The sequence below is a fragment of the Somniosus microcephalus genome, chromosome 19 (assembly GCF_052327205.1).
Source record: "Somniosus microcephalus isolate GS21.2 chromosome 19, FLI_Smic_1.0, whole genome shotgun sequence".
In the NCBI taxonomy this organism is placed as follows: Eukaryota; Metazoa; Chordata; class Chondrichthyes; order Squaliformes; family Somniosidae; genus Somniosus; species Somniosus microcephalus.
Genome location: NC_141005.1, coordinates 67,890,474 through 67,914,288, shown reverse-complemented (window position 1 = coordinate 67,914,288; position 23,815 = coordinate 67,890,474). Strand labels below are relative to the sequence as shown.

The window sequence follows — 23,815 nt, the reverse complement described above, 5'->3', positions numbered from 1 at the left end:
GGGAGGGGTCGCTGCTGCTTGGTTTGGGGGTGGTGTTTCCCTCCTGCTAAAGTAAAGGCCTACTGGGTATGCAATGGTGTCCCTCTATGCTGGGTATGGGTGTTTGGGATTTTCTTGGCTCAAGTAGTTTGAAACCTCTCCTGTGATTTTGTTTTCTTTTGCCTTGAACATTGAGCAGTGGGTTTAAGTCATCGAGCAGAGAAATTTTCAGGGTTGTATGGAAATTAGATAGTCTTCAGATCAGGGGTATGGGTGATTGTTGTGGGGCTCTGGAAAAGTATGTAGGTATGTGTGGGTGTTAACCAAGGTAATTTTATACCTTGGTATTTCTACCCTGGGCCTGGCCTTCCCACTATCCGATCACAGCAGATTCTTCCAGTTCCAAACAGGGTGGTTTGAAGGAGGGAATGGGTAGCCCAAAAGGAGAGAGCTCTCCGGTGACCAGGATACTGTTGTGCTGGGAAGAACACTCTGTTGGAGTCAGATATTGGGGCTCTGGTTCAAAACAGCCGCCAGCGTAGTAATGGCTATTTGTCTACAGTATGTGTGGAGTTTTATACCACAAGTGTTGAAATCATGAGCTATCTGTGTCGTACAGCATGGAAGGAGGCCATTCGGCCCATCGAGTCCGTGCCGGCTCTTTGTAGAGCAATCCAGTCAGTCGCATTCCCCCGCTCTATCCCCATAGCCCTGCAAGTTTATTTCCCTCAAGTGCCTATTCAGTCTTCCCTTGAAAGCATCGAGTACCTCTGCTTCCACCAGTTCCATCAGCAGCGAATTCCAGGTACTCTCTACTCGCTGTGTAAAAGAAAGTTTTTCCTCACATCCCTCCTGTATCTCTTGCCCAAAACCTTAAATCTGTGTCCCCTAGTCCTTGTACCATCAACTAGTGGGAACAGCCTTTCCCCGTCTAGCCTATCGAAACCCGTCATAATCTTGTACACCTCTATCAAATCACCCCTCAACCTCCTTTGCTCAGATGAAAACAAATCCAGCTTCTCCAACCTGTCCTTGCAGCTAAGATCCCCCGTCCCTGGAACCATTCTGGTAAATCTCCTCTGCACCCTCTCGAGGGCCTTCACATCCTTCCTAAAGTGTGGTGACCAGAACTGGACGCAATACTCCAGCTGTGGCCTAACCAGTGCTTTATAAAGGTTCAGCATAACTTCTCTACTTTTGTACTCAATACCCCTATTTATGAAGCCCAAGATCGCATATGCTTTGCTAACCACTCCATCTCAATATGTCCCGCCACCTTCAGGGACCTATGCACATTAACTCCCAGGTCCCTCTGTCCCTGCACACTCTTTAAAACCGTGCCATTAAGTGTATATTGCCTGTCCCTGTTCCTTCTGCCAAAATGCATCACCTCACTTCTCAGTATTAAATTCCATCTGCCACTTGTCTACCCATTCTGCTAGCCATTCTATGTCCTGTTGCAGGCGATTGGTATCATCACTGTTTGCCACGCCCCCAAGTTTGGTGTCATTGGCAAATTTAGAAATTCTACTCTGTATTCCAATATCCAGGTCATTTATCAAAAGAAGCAGTGGCCCCAGCACTGGCCCTCTGGGAACATCACTGTCTACCATCCTCCAGTCTGGAAAAACAGCCATTTACCACAACTCTGTTTTCTGCCCCCTAGACAATTCCTTATCCAAGCTGCCACTGACCCGCCCATTCCATAAGCCTCAATTTTGTTAACTAGCCTTCTATGTGGTACTTGGTCAAACGCCTTCCGAAAATCCATGTAGACAACATCCATTTCATTCCCTTCATCAATCCTCTCTTACTTCATCAACAAATTCAATTGGATTAGTCAAACGCAATCTGCCTTTTACAAATCTGTGTTGGCTCTCAATTAGCTTAAACCTTTCCAAGTGCCTGTTTAATTTTTTCCTTGATTATTGTTTCTAAAACTTTACCCACCACTGATAAACTGACCGGCCTGTAGTTACTAGGATTGTCCTTGCACCCTTTCTTGAACAATGGTGTCACATTTGCCACTTTCCAATCTTCAGGCACCTCCCCTGCATCTAGGGAGATTGGAAAATTATGGCAAGCCCTTCTGCTATCTCCTCCCCCAATTCCCTTTGCAACCTGGGATGCAAGCCATCTGGACCAGGCAACTTGTCCAGTCTAAGCATACCCAGTCTTTCCAGTACATCCTGTCTATCAATTTTGACCCATTCCATTGCTTCTACCTTCTACCGATTATTTTGTCAGCATCCACCTCCTTAGTAAACACCGATCCAAAGTGCTCATTGAGTATTCTAGCCTTGCCCTGCGCCGCTAAGCATATATCACCTTCATCTCTAATGGGTCCCACCCGCTTACTGTTTACATGCCGGTAGAAGATTTTTGGGTTCCCTTTTATGTTAACTGCCATTCTACTCTCATTCTCGCTTTGCCAATCTTATTTTCATCTTCACATCCCCTCTCAACTTACTGTATTTGGTCTGGTTCTCCCTTGAGAATTCACCTGACTTGCATCATACACTTTTTTTGTTTCATCTTCTCTATCTCCCTCGCCATCCAAGGAGCCCTTGCTTTGGTTCCCTTACTCTTCCCTCTTGTTGGAGTGTACCTAGCCTGTACTTGGAACATCTCTTCCTTAAAGATCACCCATTGTTCCGTTACAGTTTTTCCTGTCAGTCTTTGGTTCCATTTTACCCTGGCTAGATCCTTTTGCATTCCATTGAAGTTAGCTCTATTCTAGTTTAGAAGTTCCACTCTAGATTGTTCCTTGCTCCTCTCCATTGCTAATCTAAATGTTATGATACGATGATCACTTGTACCCAAGTGTTCTCCCACAGACACTTGGTCGACCTGGCCTACCTCATTCCCCAGCACCAGATCCAGCAATGCCTCCTTCCTAGTTGGGCCAAGAAAATATTGGTCAAGGAAATTCTCCTGAACACATTTCAGAAATTCCTCCCCCTCCTTTCCCTTTACCCTAGCATTCTCCCAATCGATATTTGGGTAATTAAAGTCCCCCAATATCACCACACTATAGCTCTTGCATATCTCTGATTTCCCTGCAGATTTGCTGCTCTACCTCCCTCTCACTATTTGGAGGCCTATGGAATACCCCCAATAGCATGATCATACCTGTTTTGCTCCTCAACTCTAATCAAATGGATTCTCTCTTTGTCCCCTCAAGAGCATCATCTCTTTCCAACACTACAATGTCTTCCTTAATCAGCACTGCCACCCCACTTCCCTATCTTTTCTGGACACCTTGTGCCCTTGAATATTAAGTGCCCAGTACTCACCGATTTTTAAGCCTCGTTTCCGTTATTGCCTCAACATCATATTGCCACACGGCTAATCGTGCTTGTAGCTCACCAACCTTATTCAACACACTTTGTGCATTTACATACATTCATTCTAAACCCATTTTTGAATTTTTCTTAGTCTGCTCCTATCTAATAGGATACTTTCTTTAGTACTGGATTTGATTTCATTAGAGCAAAGGAGGTTGAGGGGTGATTTGATAGAAGTGTACAAGATTATGACCGGTTTGGATAGGCTAGACAGGGAAAGGCTGTTCCCACTAGTTGATGATACAAGGACTAGGGGGCACAGATTTAAGGTTTTGGGCAAGAGATACAGGGGGGATGTGAGGAAAATCTTTGTACGCATGAGGACCTGGAACTCGCTGCCGACGGAAGTGGTGGAAGCAGACACACTCAATGTTTTCAAGGGGGAGACTGGACAGGCACTTGAGGGAAATAAACTTGCAGGGCTACGGGGATAGAGCGGGGGAATGGGACTGACTGGATTGCTCTACAGCGAGTCGGCGTGGACTCGATGGGCCGAATGGCCTCCTGTGCCGTTCTGACTCTACTATCCAACACACTCACTCTTTTATGCACTTTATTCCTCTTTCTTTATGCACTTTATCTACTCCCATATGCGTGTGTGTGGCTAGAGTCTTTTCAGGGGAGGTGGGGAAGGAACTTGGCGTTATTAAAAATAGGAGAGCAACAGTTGGGGGTGGGGGGGGGGGGGCGTTGTGTGTGAAAGAAGAGTGTATGATCGCATAATTTATCCATGGCTTCTGGGCAGATAGGCTTGATGGGTCGGTACTTTGTATTGAGACTGAACTGAAGGAATGTGATTGCTGTGAACCTGATCAGGGTTGATCTCTCTCTAGTGGGGACTAAAATAAGTGCTTTAAAGCTCCCTGTGACTTTGCCAGTCCAACAGCTATGTTGAAATTTCTTATTTATACACGTGTATAACTCCTAAACCCACCCCCCCCCCCAAATTTTCTCCCCTCATCTTGAAGGTGGTGGTGACCCATCCATGAAGCTGGCTGCTCTGCACTATCTGTGAAACACACTTTGTTCAAGTGGGAGTTTGGCTCGTGAGTGTCAGCAGGCTATTCAACTATGGAGGGCATCACGGTTAAGCCCAATTCTGCTCTCTCTCTCTCTCTCTCTCTCTCTCTCGTGTGTGTGTTCCGGCAAGTGCCACTGGGTTGTAATTAGAAGTTGGAATCCTGGCTTGCAGTGTGTTGGGCCCCCCCCCCCCCCTTGCTTCAGGGTCTTCGGCAATTGCTGCCCAAGCTGTGATTGGCTACTTCAGTAATGAGGTGGAATCAAATGCGGGTCCTTCTGCTCTTGTAAGGCTTCCATTTCAAGCCTGTCCTTTAATTGTTCAACGTGTGATTCGTTGACTGCCAAGTGTGAGATTGCGGTTGTACGTAATATTGAACAGATTTCGCACCAAGTGTAAGTAACTACTCCATGCTCTGTGCTTTACTTTCAATTGGCAAATTGAAGAAGGAATTTGAAAAGGAGCCCATTAAAACCTCTGCTATTCCTGTGACTGCACACTCTGCCCTGTACTGTCCTGAATGACCCTCTGACTCCTAGCAGCATGGGTGGGAAAGACCTTGCTCTTTCTAACGCACCTATCCTCTTCTCTGGTGTGTCCTTTGGCTGCTCTGACGGTAACTTTAGTTGTCCTGAGTTTGATACCTATCCCTGTTCTCCCGAGTTATTTTCCATAAACCTGTATTAAAACCATTTAATAAAAATCTGTGTGTATTTGTCTTTGGACATGACCTGTTTGGTTTTGGTTTGCATTTGCCCTTAATATAAATATAAACGTGGCTTCCTCCTGTGAAAGAATGTTTTTTAAAGGCATTAAGCCTACACTCCTGTGAAGATTGGCCAGCTGGGTGAGGTGCTGGAGGGCTCCTGGCACCTGCACCCCAGGGGAAAAAAAAAGACAGTTCCCTTGGGGGGGGTAGGGGGGCGAGTCACATTTAAAGCTGCAGTCCTAAGGCATTGGTGTGGGTTTCGGGGTGGTGGGTTTCAGTGCCAGCCCAATTATTCAATGACTTCTGTGGTAGATACAAGCTCCTGGAGGTAAATTTCCTACTTCTTTGTGCATATACAGATGTAGTCATTGTAAAGTCGTATCCCCTCAGTCTGATGCACCGTTGCCAATCTGTGGTAGGGCTGCAGGAGATGAGCCATGTTTATGGCAGCTGAGCATGGGAACTGCAAGATCAGTCATTATGGGAATTGGGGAAGTGAAATACATAAAAGTGCTTTAATTTTAGAAATTACATAGCAAATACAGCATAGAAACTAGCCACCTGGTACATGCCAGTGTTTATGCTTCACACGAGCCTCCTCCCATCTCTCATCTAAACCGATCAGCATAACCTTCTATTTCTTTCTCCCTCCTGTGTTTATCTAGCTTCTCCATAAATGTATCTCTGCTATTTGCCTCGACCACTCTTGTGGTAGCGAGTTCTACATTCTAACCACTCTGAGTAAAGCAGTTAAATATCTGTTTTATACGGAACCAAGTCCTCTCTCTCCCCCCTAGTCAAACAAAAAAAAAAGCTTAAATTCTCAAACCTGCACTTTGTCCAGTTATGTGTGGTGTGTTTTCTGCTTTCCCACATTATGGGTGTGAACTCCTGTCCCATTCTGTAGGAATCTGCATTACCCACATTTACACTAAGTGTTTTTTGTCTCTTCCTCCACTTGTTGCCTTGTAATATGTCGAGTACTGTGGGACAATTTGTTAACGACTTGCATTTATATAGCGCCTTTATCGTAGTAAATTGTCCCAAGGCGCTTCACAGGAGAGTTATCAAACAAAATTTGACACCGAGCCACATAAGGAGATATTGGGCCAGATGACCAAATGCTTGGTCAAAGAGGTAGGCTTTAAGGAGCATCGTAAAGGAGGTAGAGAAGTGGCGAGGTTTAGGGTGGGAATTCCAGAGCTTGGGGCCTAGGCAGCTGAAGGCACGGCCACCAATGGTGGGGCGATTAACATGGAGCATGTGCAAGAGGCCAGGATTGGAGGAGTGCAGATATCTCTGGGGTTGTAGGGCTGGAGGAGGTTACAGAGATAGGGCGGGGTGAGGACACGGAGGGATTTGAAAACCAGGATGAGAATTTTAAAATGGAGGTGTTGCTTAACTGGGAGTCAGTGTAGGTCAGTGAGCACAGGGGTGATGGGTGAACGGGACTTGGTGCGAGTTAGGACACGGGCAGCAGAGTTTTGGATGACCTTAAATTTATATAGGGTGGAAGATGGGAGGCCGGTCATGTGTGTTGGAATAGCCAAGTCTAGCGGTAACAAAGGCATGGATGAAGGTTTCGGCAGCTGATGAGCTGAGACAAGGGCGGAGACGGGCAATGTTATGAAAGTGGAAAAAGGCGATCTTGGTGATGGCATGGATATGTGGTCGGAAGCTCGACTGTGGGTCAAATACGACACCAAGGTTGCGAACAGTCTGGTTCAGCCTCAGACAATTACCAGGGAGAGGGATGGTAAATCGTGCTTGACTAATCTACTGGAATTTTTTGAGGATGTAACTAGTAAAATAGATAAGGGAGAACCAGTGGATGTGGTGTATTTGGACTTTCAGAAAGCTTTCGATAAGGTCCCGCATAAGAGATTAGCGTGTAAAGTTAAGGCACATGGGATTGAGGGCAAGGTATTGACTTGGATAGAGAACTGGTTGGCAGACAGAAAGCAAAGAGTTGGAATAAACGGGTCTTTTTCCGAGTGGCAGGCAGTGACTAGTGGGGTACCGCAGGGATCGGTCCTTGGGCCCCAGCTATTCGCAATATATATTAATGATCTAGACAAGGGAACTAGATGTAATATCTCCAAATTTGCAGACGACACAAAGCTGGGTGGGCGTGTGTGCTGTGAGGAGGATGCCGAGAAACTCCAGTATGATTTGGACAGGTTGGGTGATTGGGCAAAAGCATGGCAGATGCAATATAACATGGATAAATGCGAGGTTATCCACTTTGGTGGCAAAAACAGGAAGGCAGATTATTATCTGAATGGAAATAGATTGGGAGAAGGGGAAGTGCAACGAGACCTGGGTGTCCTTGTGCACCAGTCGCTGAAGGTAAGCATGCAGGTGCAGCAGTCGGTTAAGAAGGTAAATGGCATGTTGGCCTTCGTAGCAAGAGGGTTTGAGTACAGGAACAAGGATGTCTTGCTGCAGTTATACAGGGCCTTGGTGAGACCACACCTTGAATATTGTGTGCAGTTTTGGTCGCCTTATCTGAGGAAGGATGTTCTTGCCATGGAAGCAGTTCAGTGAAGATTCACCAGGCTGATACCTGGGATGGCAGGAATGACGTATGAGGAGAGATTGGATCGATTGGGCTTGTACTTGCTGGAGTTTAGAAGAATGAGAGGGGATCTCATCGAAACCTATAAAATTCTGACAGGACTGGACAGACTAGATGCAGGAAGGATGTTCCCGATGGTCGGGGAGTCCAGAACCAGGGGTCACAGTCTAAGGATAAGGGGTAAGCCATTTAGGACAGAAATGAGGAGGAATTTCTTCACCGAGAGTGGTGAACCTGTGGAATTCTCTACCACAGAAGGCAGTAGAGGCCAATACATTAAATATATTCAAGAAGGAGTTGGATATATTTCTTAAGGCTAAAGGGATCAAGGGGTATGGGGAGAAAGCAGGGACCGGGTACTGAATTTGGATGATCGGCCATGATTGCATTGAATGGCGGAGCAGGCTCGAGGGGCTGAATGGCCTACTCCTGCTCCTATCTTCTATGTCTATGGAGTCGGTGGCTAGGGAACGGAGTTTGTGGCAGGGACTATAGACAATGGCTTCGGTTTTCCCAATATGTGATTGGAGGAAATTTCTGCTCATCAAATACTGGACAAGCACCGTGACAAATTGGACGCAATGGAGGGATTGAGAAGTTGTGGTAAAGTAGAGCTGGGTGTCGTCGGCGTACAAGTGGAACTGATGCTGTGTTTTGGATGATGTCACCAAGGGGCAGAATGTAGATAAGAAATAGGAGGGGGGGCCAAGGATAGGTCCTTAGGGGACACCAGAGGTAATGGAGTGGGAAGAGAATCCATTGCAGGTGATTCTCTGGCTATGACTGGATAGATAAGAATGGAACCAGGCGAATGCAGTCGCATCCAACTGGACGTGTCGAAGGCTGCAGACCGGTCAAGGAGGGCGAGGGGGATAGTTTGTCACAGTCACACAGGATGTCATTTGTAACTTTGAAAAAAGCCATTGTGGCAGTGGCCCCAAACCTGATTGGAGGGATTCAAATATCTGGGAAGGATGGGCACGGATTTGGGCGGGACAGCATAGACAGAGACATAGAAGGTAGGAGCAGGAGTAGTCCATTCGGCCCGTCAAGCCTGTTCTGCCATTTAATGAGATCATGGCTGATCATCCAAATTCAGTACCCTGTCCCTGCTTTCTCCCCAGATCCCTTTAGCCTTGAGGAATATATTTAATGAATTGGCCTCAACTACCTTGTGTGGTAGAGAATTCCACAGGTTCACCACTCTCTGGGTGAAGAAATTCCTCCTCCATCTCAGTCCAAAATGGTTTACCCCTTATCCTTGGACTGTGACCTCTGGTTCTGGATTCCCCCGCCATCGGGAACATCCTGCATCTAGTCTGTCTAGTCCTGTTAGAATTTTATAAGTTTCGATGAGATCCCCTCTCATTCTTCTAAACTCTAGCAAATATAAGCCTAATTGACCCAATCTCTTCATACGTCATTCCTGCCATCCCAGGTATCAGTCTGGTGAATCTTCGCTGCACTCCCTCCATGGCAAGAACATCCTTCCTCAGATAAGGCAACCAAAACTGCACACAATATTCAAGGTGTGGTCTCACCAAGGCCCTGTACAACTGCAGCAAGACATCCTTGTTCCTGTACTCAAACCCTCTCGCTACGAAGGCCAAATTACCATTTGCCTTCTTAACCACCTGCTGCACCTGCATGCTTACCTTCAGCGACTGGTGCACAAGGACACCCAGGTCTCGTTGCACTTCCCCTTCTCCCAATCTATTGCTGTTCAGATAATCTGCCTTCCTGTTTTTGCCACAAGTGGATAACCTTGCATTTATCCACATTGGGCAGCTGCATGGCAGATGCAGTATAATCACCCAACCTATCCAAATCATACTGGAGTTTCTCTGCATCCTCCTCCACAGCACACACGCCCACCCAGCTTTGTGTCGTCTGCAAACTTGGAGATATTACATCTAGTTCCCTCATCTAGATCATTAATATATATTGTGAATAACTGGGGTCCAAGGACCGATCCCTGCGGTACCCCACTAGTCACTGCCTGCCACTTGGAAAAAGACCCGTTTATTCCAACTCTGCTTTCTGTCTGCCAACCGGTTCGCTATCCAAGTCAGTACCTTGCCCCCAATCCCATGTGCTTTAACTTTACACGCTAATCTCTTATGCGGGACCTTATCGAAAGCCTTCTGAAAGTCCAAATACACCACATCCACTGGTTCTCCCTTATCAATTCTCAAAAAAATTCCAAAGATTAGTCAAGCATTTCCTTAAGTACCCTAGGATGTAGATTATCAGGCCATGGGGATTTATTGACCTTCAATCCCATCAATTTCCCCAACACCATTTCCCTACAAATACTGATTTCATTCAGTTCATTGAGCATGTTAAAGGACTTTGGAGAGGACCAAAGATGGACCAGGCACTAAGCAGGGGAGGTGGGGCTGGGGATTGTGGAGGAGCGAAGAGCGTTCGGGGAGGTGACTGAAGGCTAAGTTAAAGAGAGGCTTTTGAAAATGGGCATTGAGCTGATGAAGCAGAGGGTTATAGGAAGGGAGCGATCACTGACGGCTGTGCTGGGGGGGGTGGTGGGAAGGGTGTAGAGTGCAAGTCTTCCCCCTCATTCTGCCGACATAGATTCATTTGCTGAGTCTGGATTAAGGTGCCAATGTGTTCTCTTTTTTTTAAGGCCATTTCTCATTTTTTACATTCTAAAACTAGTCCGAAAACACCTTGATTTAAAAGTTCGTTTCCAAATCCCTCCATGGCATCGCCCCTTCCTATCTGCGTGACTCCTACAACCCTCCCAGATCTCTGCGTTCCTCCATCTCTGGCCTCATGCGCATCCCCAGTTTCCATCGCTCCATCATTGACAGCCATGCCTTCAGCTGCCGAGGCTCTAGTATTTCCTCCATTTAAACCCCCCTGTCTACACCTCTCCTGCTTTAAGTTGCACCTTTAAACCTACCTCTTTCCCTGTCCCAATATCTATTTATGCGGTTCAATGTCAGATTTTGTCTGAACGTTCTTCTGAAGCACCTTGGAATGTTTTGACTACGTTAAAGGTGCCCTATAAATGCAAGTTGTTATTTTCCAGGATGTGCCATAATTGTGAATCAGACAGTTACAACAAACTAGCTCTCTCTAATCTGCCAAGTTGCTGATGTATATGGGTAGTTTGCCATAGAAGGATGAGGATGGATAGTTTACCATGGTCACCGTCAAAGGATGTCATTTGTGACTTTCGATTTTCAGAGTTGTGGCAGGTTAGAGAGACACAAGTTCCTGCTCCCTCGAGTATCGCTTGGCTCTGCCCCATCTCTTCCTCCACTGATGCTTAAAGTACGAGCTCTTTTTTATCCCTCCAATTATCTCCCTGCGTCTCCTGTGCATCAGTTAAACTTGTCCAGCTGTACCTGTACCACCTGTCCTCGCCAAGCTTCAGTGGTTTTCCCCCCCCCCCCCCCTCTATTTTGATTTAAGATCCTTGCCCTCTCCTTCACATCCCTCCCCCGTTCAGCTCTGTGATCTCCTCCAACTCCAGCGTCCCCACAAACATGCTTTACTCTTCTGACACTGGCTTTGCTCCTCGTTCTCCAAGCCCTCCCATCATTGGTTGCTCCTTCAACCTCCCTGCTTTCAAATCGGTACTAATGAGCCTTTTCATTCAAGCTTTAACCATTGCCCTGCTCCCAGCATAACACAACACTTCTCCCTTCCCCCCCCCCCCCCCCCTCAAACTGTTCCTTGCAGCTTTGTGCCCACTATCCATAAAGCACTTTGACATGTCTAAGTGAGCAGCGTTACAGAAATGTTGCTTTGCATTTCACTAGTGCATGTGCACCCACATGGGGTGCAAGTCCTGCACCCTATCCTTCTGATACATGACATGTGCCTCTGCACATGTACTCGCACCCTACTTTCTATACTGGTATCCTGTATAGGTGCGTGCTCAGTGTAATATAGAGCGGGCATGTGGGATTTATAATTGTATTGTGGGCTCTGCACTATAATCTGACGTGGGTTGTGAAGTCTGGTGTGCTGTGGGCTCCGCCGGGTGTGACATGTCTGGTGTGAGTGTGTTGTGGGCTCCGCGGGGTGTGATGTCTCTGGTGTGTTGTGGGCTCCGCGGTGCTTGTGCACAGCAGCAGACTAAAGGCTCTGGTTATCCCGCCCCGTGCAGGGTAAATGTGGGCTGTGGCCCTGCCGAGGAGCGGGTGCTGCTGACGGGATTGCACGCTGTAGCGGACATCTACTGTGAAAACTGCAAAACCACTCTGGGATGGAAATATGTAAGTGTCTCCTTGTTGCTCTTACATTTTGCAAAGTAGGGGTTTGTTATGATGTAAACATGTTGAACTGGCTTGGCGTGTTTCCTTAGGCAGCAATGGGGAGTTCTGAGCAATTAGTGGAAGATCAGGAAAACTGACTTAACCAGTAGGTTTACATTTGTCAGTGTCCTCCTGCCTGCACAAGATGCACCTGTTGGAAGTTGATATCACTACGGTATCTGCTGCCCCTTTCCCTCCTGCCTTGACCGCTGGATGCTGTTTTTCCCCCCAAGTTTCTCACTGTTTGCGTGTTGTTTCCTGCTCCTGGTTGCTATCTAGAGACTGCTGAAAATAAGGGCAAGATCAGGATCCTTTTTTCTTCCGCCCATCCCCCACCGCCCCAGTGAACATGGGACTGACCCGCTGACCTGTCTGTTTGGGTTTATGTGGAAAGTAACCACTTGGACAATGTTCCATAATGCATCTGGCACCTGTTGTGCCCGGGCTGATCGGTTGCCTTCAGGAGAGGGCGGGGGGGGAAATTATTGAATCCTTCACAAACCACAATAATTTGCCAATCAGCTGGGGTTACTTTGCTGCACAGCAGGGTAATCCAGTCAGCCAGTGTGTACCCTTCATATTGGGAATGGAGGAAATGCTGTAGTATCGTAGACTATCTGCGAGTGAGACCTCCACACAGCAAGTTTCACCCTTCGTGCAGTAACCCAGGGAAATGAATCCGATCAAATCACTAAAGATTGTTTTCTAGTGGACTGGAGTTGATTGGCAGGGCTTTACCATTGGGGATCCTTCCCCGCCCACCCCCCCCCCCCCCCCCCCCTTCTCCAGGGACCACTGATGTAAACCACATACCATGGTAACGTTAAAATAGGGCTAAGATCTACAAGTGCTTTTTCCTCATTCGATTGATTTGAAATTAGTCTTAAGAACACGTGTTCGAACATAAGAAATAGGAGCAGGAGTAGGCCATTTGGCCCCTCGAGCCTGCTCCGCCATTCAATAAGATCATGGCTGATCTTGTACCTCAACTCCACTTTCCTGCACTATCCCCATATCCCTTGATTCCACTAATATCCAAAATCTATCGATCTCTGTTTTGAATATACTCAACGACTGAGCCTCCACAGCCCTCTGGGGTAGAGAATTCCAAAGATTCACCACCCTCTGAAGAAATTTCTCCTCATCTCAGTCCTAAATGGCCAACCCCTTATTTGGAGACTGTGACCCCTAGTTCTAGACTCCCTAGCCAGGGGAAACATACTCCCAGCATCTACCCTGTCAAGGCCTGTAAGAATTTTGTATGTTTCAATGAGATCACCGCTCATTCTTCTAAACTCTAGGGAATATAGGCCTAGTCTACTCAATCTCTCCTCATAGGACAATCCCCCCATCCCAGGAACCAGTCTGGTGAACCTTCATTGCGCTGCCTCTATGGCAAGTATATCCTTCCTTAGGTAAGGAGACCAAAATTGTACACAATACTCCAGGTGTGGTCTCACCAGGGCCCTATATAATTGCAGTAAGACGTCTTTACTCTTGTACTCAAATCCTCTTGTAATAAAAACCAACTTACCATTTGCTTTCCTAATTGCTTGCTGTACCTGCATGTTAACTTTCAGTGATTCGTGTACAAGGACACCCAGGTCCCTCTGAACACCAAGATTTCCCAATCTCTCTCCATTTATAAAAAAAAAATAAAAAAAAAATACACTGCTTTTCTATTTTTCCTACCAAAGTCACATTTCTCCACATTATATTTCATTTGCCATGTTCTGGGGGCAGAAAACGTTAGTGGGAGTGGTATATAGACCTCCAAACAGTAATGCGGAGGTCGGGGATGGCATGAAAAGGGAAATTAGAGAAGCGTGCAATAAGGGCACAGCAGTTATCATGGGTGACTTTAATCTACATATAGATTGGGCTAACCAAATTAGTAACAATACTGTGGAGGAGGAATTCCTGGAGTATATACGGGATGTTTTCCTGGACCAATATGTCGAGGAACCAACTAGAGATCCGGCCATCTTAGACTGGGTATTATGTAATGAGAAAGGATTAATTAGCAATCTTGTGCGAGGCCCCTTGGGTTGGAGCGATCATAATACGATAGAATTCATCATTTAAGATGGAGAGTGAAGTAGTCAACTCAGAGACTAGGGTCCTGAATTTAAATATAGGAAACTACGATGGTATGCGGCGCGAGTTGGTTAGGATTGATTGGGGAATGTCACTCAAAGGGTTGACGGTGGATAGGCAATGGCAAATATTCAAAGATCGCATGGATGAACTACAGAATTTGTTCATTCCAGTTTGGCATAAAAAATAAAACAAAAAAGGTGACTCGACCGTGGTTAACGAGGGAAATTAGGGATAGCATAAGATCCAAGGAGAGGACATATAAATTGGCCAGAAAAAGCAGTAAACCTGAGGATTGGGAGCAGTTTAGGATTCAACAAAGGAGGACAAAGGGATTAATTAAGAGGGGGAAAATAGAGTATGAGAGTAAGCTTTCAGGGAACATAAAAACTGACTGTAAAAGCTTCTATAGATATGTGAAGAGAAAAAGATTGGTGAAGTCGCGCGTAGGTCCCTTGCAGTCAGAATCAGGGGAATTTATAATGGGGAACAAAGAAATGGCAGACCAATTAAATACATACTTTGGTTCTGTTTTCACCAAAGGAGGACACAAATAACCTCCCAGAGATGTCGGGGAACATAGGGTCTAATGAAAGGGAGGAACTGATAGAAATCAGTATTTGTAAGGAAATGGTGTTAGGGAAATTGACTGGATTGAAGACCGATAAATCCCCAGGGCCTGATAATCTACATCCTAGGGTACTTAAGGAAGTGGCCCTAGAAATAGTAGATGCTTTGCTGGTCATCTTCCAAAACTCTATAGAGTCTGGAACAGTACCCATGGATTGGAGGGTAGCTAATGTTACCCCACTATTCAAATAAGGTGGTAGAGAGAAAACAGGGAATTACAAGTAAGCCTGACATCGGTAGTGGGGAAAATGCTCGAGTCCATTATAAAAGATGTAATAGCAGAGCACTTGGAAAACAGTATCCGGATCGGACAAAGTCAACATGGATTTACAAAAGGTAAATCTTGCTTGACTAATCTACTGGAATTTTTTGAGGATGTAACTAGTAGAATAGATAAGGGAGAACCAGTGGCTGTGGTGTATTTGGACTTTCAAAAGGCTTTCGATAAGGTCCCTCTTAAGAGATTAGCGTGTAAAGTTAAAGCTCATGGGATTAGGGGCAAGGTATTGACTTGGATAGAGAACTGGTTGGCAGACAGAAAGCAAAGAGTTGGAATAAACGACTTTTTTTTTTCCTGAGTGGCAGTCAGTGACTAGTGGGGTACCGCAGGGATCGGTCCTTGGACCCCAGCTATTCACAATATATATTAATGATCTGGACGAGGGAACTAGATGTAATATCTCCAAGTTTGCAGATGACACAAAGCTGGGTGGGCGTGTGTGCTGTGAGGAGGATGCCGAGAAACTCCAGTATGATTTGGACAGGTTGGGTGATTGGGCAAAAGCATGGCAGATGCAATATAACGTGGATAAATGCGAGGTTATCCACTTTGGTGTCAAAAACAGGAAGGCAGATTATTATCTGAATGGAAATAGATTGGGAGAAAGGGACGTACAACGAGACCTGGGCGTCCTTGTGCACCAGTCGCTGAAGGTAAGCATGCAGGTGCAGCAGGCAGTTAAGAAGGCAAATGGTATGTTGGCCTTCGTAGTGAGAGGGTTTGAGTACAGGAACAAGGATGTCTTGCTGCAGTTGTACAGGGCCTTGGTGAGACCACACCTTGAATATTGTGTGCAGTTTTGGTCGCCTTATCTGAAGAAGGATGTTCTTGCCATGGAAGGAGTGCAGCGAAGATTCATCAGGCTGATACCTGGGATGGCAGGAATGACATATGAGGAGAGATTGGGTCGATTGGGCTTGTACTCGCTGGAGTTTAGAAGAATGAGAGGGGGTCTCATTGAAACTTATAAAATTCTAACAGGACTAGACAGACTAGATGCAGGAAGGATGTTCCCAATGGCCGGGGAGTCCGGAACCAGGGATCACAGTCTAAGGATAAGGGGTAAGCCATTTAGGACAGAGATGAGGAGGAATTTCTTCACCCGGAGAGTGGTGAACCTGTGGAATTCTCTACCACAGAAGGCAGTAGAGGCCAATTCATTAAATATATTCAAGGCGGTAGATATATTTCTTAAGGCTAAAGGGATCAAGGGATATGGAGAGAAGGCAGGGACTGGGTACTGAATTTGGATGATCAGCCATGATCTCATTGAATGGTGGAGCAGGCTCGAGGGGCCGAATGGCCTACTCCTTCTATGTTTCTATGTTCTGGCCCACTCACTTAGCCTGTCTATATCCCCTTGAAGCCTCCTTGCATCCTCCTCACAACTTGCATTCCCACCCAGCTTTATATCATCAGCAAACTTGGATATTTTACATTTGGTCCCCTCATCCAAATCATTGATGTAGATTGTGAATAGCTGAGGCCCAAGCGCTGATCCTTGCGGTACCCCACTAATTACAGCCTGGCAATCCAAAAATGACCCGTTTATTCCTACTCTGTTTTCTGTCTGTTAACCAATCCTCAAAATACATCGCCAGTCCATTTGAGGCAGGTGTTGGAAAAATACGATTTTTCTCAAGTCCTTCGCTTTGTAAGAATTGACGTTACACCCTTTAGTCCCTGCACTGGGTTCACCAAAGAGAGAGACTGACAGCAGGGACCATGTGAGAGGCACAGACTCTAAAGGGGGCTAGGAGTGAACCATATGACCAATTATGTCTCCAGAATGACACCAGACTGTATCCAGTGAGGAGTTTCTTGTGCTCTGGCTGATACTTGCTCATTTGCATGTAGAGGGGGACTGCATTGAAGGGATGAGAAGACTCTTGACTGAAGTAAGCGATGCAATGTGCGTGCAGTGACAGTGTCGCGCGGATTGAGTCCCTCTACAGGGTTTGTTTCATTGATCTTGCTGTCGATGGCATTGGTGCCTTGGGGTTCCATTTCACCGTAATGCTCAGTGATCCCTTTAGGAAACAGATTGCCTGTCCTGTTAAAGTTTTATGGTTCAGTCTCTCTTCTCTTTTGGTCTTTGCTGGTGTTGGGAACATAGCAGTACAACGTCCAATTTTACCTCCTCCCCACTGACTTTCTCTTTTTTCCCCTTTTCGCAGGAACACGCCTTTGAAAGCAGTCAGAAGTACAAAGAAGGAAAGTTCATTATTGAATTGGCCCACATGATTAAAGACAATGGGTGGGAGTGACCAGCGTGCTGCAGACCCCTGCTGCTCTGTTTTAAGACTGTATGAGGCTGATCTAATGGACAGAAAATGCTCTGCTATGGGACAGCTCTAAGAACATTTGCTGACTTTTTTTAAAACCTTACAGCTGAACCATTGATGTCGCCTTCTTGTCGGCCCTTTGCTTTTTTTTTAATCTCTCCGTCTAGGTTTGGTGTTCTCATGTGTGAAACACTGTAAGCATCTATAGATTAATTTTTTTTCCTAAGCTCTTTACCGTTTGAGTGAGGGGGGGGATAAAATTGAAACTTTTATTTTGAGTGTGGCTTTACAAATGACTTCTGAACTTAGCTGTTCTCCCCTCCCCTCCTTTTAAACTCCACCATGTGTCTCTCTTCTATTGCTGTGCATGCTTTTACACTAGTCGACTGGGTTAGCTGAGCAGCACAGAGAGAGGGTTGAGGAGGGAGTTTATGTATGTATATACATGATATATATACATCTACATCTAAATGTAGCATTTTTATTTTTTAAGGAGAGTTGTTTTGGGACCAGGGATAATGGTCGCAGTGTTGTGGCATTGAGATACGGTTTGAATCCCACTGGTTGCAATGGGCTCTTCTGTTAACTCCCAAACTGTAGCTAGATGTCTGCTAGGCATCAATCTAGCATTCAGCAGCTGCAACGTTAATGGGAATGGGGGAGGGGGGGGACACGAGTAGAGAGAGGGGAACCACTGAAATTGGGGGAAAAAAACACATGTGGCTGGTTCCATGTAACAGTACACTAATGCACTGGACAAAACCGGGCGCAAAAAAGAGAGGTCTTCTGGCCGTGATATCCATTTTCTACATGTAGAGCTGGGCTCCCGGTCTGTGGACCGTTGAGACTTAACGGAACGCAGGAAGTTCCTTTGCACGTGCCTGGGAAATGGGGTTCGCAACACCGATACGCACACCAGAACTTTGTTTTTGTTCCTTTTTTTTAAAAAAAGAATGATATATTTTTATCTTCGCATTCTCTTGTTCTGGTCTCTGCTTCTTGCCACCTAGAGTTTTTTTTTGCGGATGGCCATTCCCTGATCTTGGAGTGTGGACAGTTTTATGGGTGCAATGGTTTGCTGGTTAAATCATTTTTCTTTTGTCGTGTGGGTGCGCTCACTACGTGTGACGGTGCACTCTGCTGCTAAAGGTCTCTCGTGCAGTGTTACCGGGAAGGTCCAGCAGATATTCCGCTTTTCCGTACCGTTTGTTCTCTTCGGTGGTGTTACAAGCGCGATTGTTCTCGTATATTTCCTTTTATTGTGTTCCTATCGCCGCTTATGTGTAACTTTTTTTTGCCTGGGCTCTTGCTGTCAGAATTCTCATTCCCTGGTGCGGTGCATTGAGTTGGAATTCTTTGGGGATGGGTCCTGGTCAGATGAGCGCCGCTGAAGGAGGAAAAAAAAAGGGGGGCCAGTCTGGTTACTGAGCCGATTTCAGCAGGGTCGCACTACAGAAATTATATACTTGAAGCAGACTACAGATCGAAAATCTTGTTCAACCAGTTTCCCTATATATATAAAAAAAGAAAGTTTTTTGTACATTTAGAAGAAGAAAAACATATTTAAGGTTTTATACATATTTTTACTGGGTAAGTTGATTTGCTTCCCCCTACCTGAGCACTTTTGTTCTCTGTAACTTGTCTTTTGTTGCTATAACACTTACTGTCTCTTTGTAAGCTGATTTAAAAGAAAAAATTTCTTTACTTTTGGGAATTTCTTTTCATTTTTTAGCTTTTTAAAAAAAAACAAGTGTGGGGTGGGGTTGCAGGGGTCTGTCGGGGGGTGGTGGTGGCAGCTCCTGGACCAATCGAGCAGACCCATGAGCTGGCTAATCCCAGGGTATTTGTCTGTTGGTTTAACCTCCAGAGACTGGTAACACTTATTTTTAAACCTTTTTTCCCCCCTCTTCCCTAAATAAAGATAGACTTTGTTTTTTTTCTTTAATATATTTTGAATTTCCTTTTTTTAGTTTTGTTGAGGCTTTAGAGTTGTTAATATACATCCAGTAGTAAGTGAGCATTGCTCTGAAGAGCAGCAGCCAATTGATGCAAGTGTGAAACGAGAGTGCAAGTCTGGGGTGTGCATTTCTGCAAGGACGGTTGATACTATTACAAGTTCTAAAGCATGTTCTCCATAGAAAAGCAATGTTTTATATTTTTTGGTGCCTGAATTCTTTTAATTTTTGAAAAATAAACTTTTGAATGCTTTCTACCCTTCCTTTCTCTCCCCCCCCCCCCCCCCCCCCCCTCCCAATAGCTATTGGGAATATACATTGCTTTGCTGATCTGTCTTGCAACTACATCAACTTTGTGCAGCAGCTCACTGTATTGTACTGGAGATAAAATAAAGACTTTCACCAGGACACAACCTGTCTGTCAATGATGGTTGAAGAGCTACTGAAGTGTGAAGTTGAGGCACTAGCGAGGGTGTGGAGTACAGATGGGGCCTGGAGCACTGTTGCCGTGGCAATTCTGTGCTGAAGCAGATGGAAGTGTAGTTAAACACTCCCAAAGATTTTATTTGCTGGTTGTGATTGTTTTCCTGCAACCCCCACCCCCCAAAAAAGCATATACCACCCTGGAGTGAAAATAGGTGATCCCTGTAACATTTCCCTGCTCCCAAATTTGCCCTTTTTTTCCAGCAGAATTCCCAAGAGATTACACCAGAATGTGTTTGAGCAGGAAGGCCGAGCATGACTTGTAGGGTTTAAAGGCTTGAGAAAATTGCTGTGTTTTGGAATGGCGTCTGCGTGAAAGGAAAGACCTTGCTTTGCGATGGAGCTGCTTCAAAACGATCCCAAATGCCTCACGCACAATGAATTGGTTTGAAGTGATGTGGGTGAACGTGCCAACCATTTTGTGTGCACACCAATGCCTCGCCAACAGCAATGAAATACTGACCGACTGATCTGTTTTTGACAGTGTTGATTGAGGGAGGAATGTTGGCCAAGACACCTGAATGAGTCTGTGCCCTTCAATTAGTGGCCATGGTGCTCTTGACATCTGCTGGTGCTGGCAGAAAGGTTCTTGGCTGACGCAACTCATCTGAACGGTGGGCCGCTGACACTGCAGCACTGGCTTCTGCACTGAACTGTCAAGTCTTTGAGCGGAACTTGAACACAACCCTTCCGCCTCCGAGGCAAGATTGCTCCCAACTGAGCCAATTTATTTCTTTTGGTGGGGGGGGGGGAAGCGGCCTTTCACAGCTGGAAATGTTGGAATGGTTTATACCTGTAACATTAACCTCTCCGTTCTCCTCACAGATCCTCTGTATTTCCAACATTTCTCTTTCCAGTGTATGCACTCTCAGCTCGCCTCAGTTGGTATTGGTTGGGAGTAACCCAGGTTCCCCGGGCACTCGGAATATGCCCAGTGTATCCTGCTTTTAGTTTTACATTCCTGTTCAGTGCCTGCCGATGTGTCTTGATTGCCTCCACCTCCGTAAAGGTCTCGGCGAGAGCGCAGTTATTCACCACCAACAATAACTTGCATTTATATAGTGCCTTCAATGTAGTAAAATGTCCTTGTGCACCAGTCGCTGAAGGTAAGCATGCAGGTGCAGCAGGCGGTTAAGAAGGCAAATGGTATGTTGGCCTTAGCGAGAGGGTTTGAGTACAAGAACAAGGATGGCTTGCTGCAGTTGTACAGGGCCTTGGTGCGATCACACCTTGAGTATTGTGTGCAGTTTTGGTCGCCTTATCTGAGGAAGGATATTCTTGCCGTGGAAGGAGTTCAGCGAAGATTCACCAGGCTGATACCTGGGATGGCAGGAATGACGTATGGGAAGAGATTGGGTCGATTGGGCTTGTACTCGCTGGAGTTTAGAATAATGAGGGGATCTCATTGAAACTTATAAAATTCTAACAGGACTAGATGCCGGAAGGATGTTCCCGATGGTCGGGGAATCCAGGACCAGGGGTCACAGTCTAAGGATAAGGGGTAAGCCATTTAGGACTGAGATGAGGAGGGATTTCTTCACCGAGAGTGGTGAACCTGTGGAATTCTCTACCACAGAAGGCAGTTGAGGCCAATACATTAAATATATTCAAGAAGGAGTTAGATATATTTCTTGAGGCTAAAGGGATCAAGGGATATGGGGAGAAGGCAGGGACAGGGTACTGAACTTGGATGATCAGCCATGATCTCATTGAATGGCGGAGCAGGCTCGAGGGGCCGAATAGCCTACTCCTGCTCCTATCTTCTATGTTTCTATGTCCCAAGGCGCTTCGCAGGAGCGTAATCTGGCAATCTTTGACATGGAGCCAAAGTAACAGCCATTGGGATATGTGACCAAAAGCTTGGTCAGAGGTAGGTTTTAAAGGAGAGGCGGAGAGGTTTAGGGAGGGAAATGCAAGTAATAATGTACCAGCATGACATGTGCAAGTAACATGAGTAAATTTAATGCGGGTCCTGGTGCAAAATTTTAAGTGCCGTTCAAAGCAAGTTTATGTTTTGTGCAATGAGTCAGTGATCACTCGGCATTAGGTTGAGACTGTCCAAAGACCGGTGTAATTGGAGTGTTTTATATGATCCTCTGAAAATGTATCTAATGCATAGACAAAGTGATGAATTTTATTTATGCAGGTAACCAGGTGCTGCCTTACTGGCACCCAGCAGTATAAATGGAGCAAACTCCACTTGATGTGCAGTTATGTCTGTATATGGATCATAGGAACAGGGGTAGGCCATTTAGCCCCTCGAGCCTGTTTTCCCCCATTCAATGAGATCATGGCTGATCTGTGACCTAACTCCATATACCTGCCTTTGCCCCATATCCTTTAATATCTTTGGTTAACAAAAATCTTATCACTCTGATTTTAAAATTAACAATTGACCTAGCATCAACTGCTGTTTGCGGAAGTGAGTTCCAAACTTCTACCTTTTGCGTGTAGCAATGTTTCCTAACTTCACTGCTGAAAGGCCTGGTACTAAACTTTATGTTCCTTAGTCCTGGATTCTGCTCCGTAATTGGCAGCCTGCTGTGTTCGTGGCTGACATACAGGTTCTGGCTGAGTGCTGCCGAGCAGGAAGCACATTGTTGCCGCTGGGAGAGGAGTCTGCAAAGACTGATCAAAAGCTAGGGCATGTAGCCAACTCCTCCTGGCACTAGGCCTTCCATCATTTGTCAAGTCCAGGAGCAGACCAGTGCCGGGATTGTGGCTTGAGTGCTGATTCCTGTTTTTGTTGATTGTGAAAATCATTGAAGACCTAAGTAACTTAATGCCTTAAAAGAATGAGCAGAAAATTGGACCAGTGCTCTAAATTAAAGTACAGTTTGAGTGTCCTGCAATTTGGCCCACAAAGTCCGGGCAACTCTGGTTTTATTTGCTGCTTGTCCATCTTTCGGATGAGACATTAAACCGAGGCCCCGTCTACCCTCAGGTGGACATAAAAGATCCCATGGCACTATTTTGAAGAAGAGCAGGAGAGTAGTTCTCACCGGTGTCCTGGCCAAAATCACTGACCCAACATCACTAAAACAGATTATATGTTTGCGGGACCTTGCTGTGCGCAAATTGGTTGGTGTTTCCCTACGTCGCAACAGTGCATTGGCTGTAAAGAGCTTTGGGATGGCCTGAGGTGTTATAAATGCAAGTCTTATTTCTTGCTTGTGGTTTGTGCTTTTTTTTTGTGGGCATGGTGGTTGTTCTCTTGACATAATTACCTCGTTAGCGACGGATCAAATTAGAACATCAAGGTCTGTATCAGCAATTACTGTACATACAAATCAATAGTTCGATTTAAATTTTATAGCTTTAGATTTTTCCAACGCGGACGTTAAACCATTGATTTGTAAAATGGGTTAATGCGGAGGTTAAAGAATGCTGATCAAAAAAACAATGTAGGCAAACATGTGGTCTGTGAGGCAATTAAGTAGCTCACAAATGACAGCAAAAAAAACTTGGACGCTCCCGTTCCAGTGATTGACTGCACAGGTAGTAGGTCTTCCTGACACTTACTGTGGACCTGAGGCGGAGCCTCGCTCGAGAGCGGCTGAGCCCCCAGAGAACTGGGCGAGGGGAAATGTCAGAATAACACTGGGAGGAACCGCACCAAGTTACCCATTTCCCTTTGGATGCGTGTGCCAGACTGAAATGGTTTCTCCAACTCTTTGCTCTTGTTTTTGTTTCTGTGGGTTGCATTACCTAATAGCAACAGTATGGAAAAAAGCATCAAAATGCAAAAGTTGATTAATACCCGTTGTCGAACCTCAACTGCATCAAAGCAGTTTTACAAAAGACTGAAACCGTTTTCAATTCCTGTTGCTATGTGAGTTTGAATCTCCTGGGCTTGTCTGTGTAATAATCCAACAGTTCTGAATTACTGACATGCCAAGTAGCCTCCTTTAGCCAGCTAATTGAAATTCAGCCCTAATTCTACATCGAAGTGGTTACAGAACTGGACACTGGCATGCCATAGAATAATGAAATACTTGCATTTATATAGCGCCTTTTACGACCACAAGACATCCCAAAGTGCTCTACAGCCAATAAAGTGCTCATTGAAGTATAGTCACTGTTGTAATGTAGAAAACACGGCAGCCAATTTTCAAACCGCTAGATCCCACAAACAGCAATGTGATAATGGTCAAATCTTCTTAGGCAG

General features: G+C 45.6%; 1 protein-coding gene across 5 annotated transcripts in view; it reads left to right on the top strand.

The window, feature by feature from the left end:
• The window catches only part of ypel1 (yippee-like 1), a 47,943-nt gene extending 28,366 nt beyond the window's left edge, over window positions 1-19,577 (top strand). For all 5 annotated transcript variants that reach the window (XM_085961986.1, XM_085961983.1, XM_085961984.1 and 2 more), the window contains 2 exons: window positions 11,770-11,878; window positions 17,102-19,577. In XM_085961986.1, the coding sequence (XP_085818112.1) occupies window positions 11,770-11,878; window positions 17,102-17,191 (199 nt within the window). In that variant the 3' untranslated portion in view covers window positions 17,192-19,577. The remainder of the gene's footprint in view (window positions 1-11,769; window positions 11,879-17,101) is intronic.
• Window positions 19,578-23,815: the final 4,238 nt, after the last annotated feature.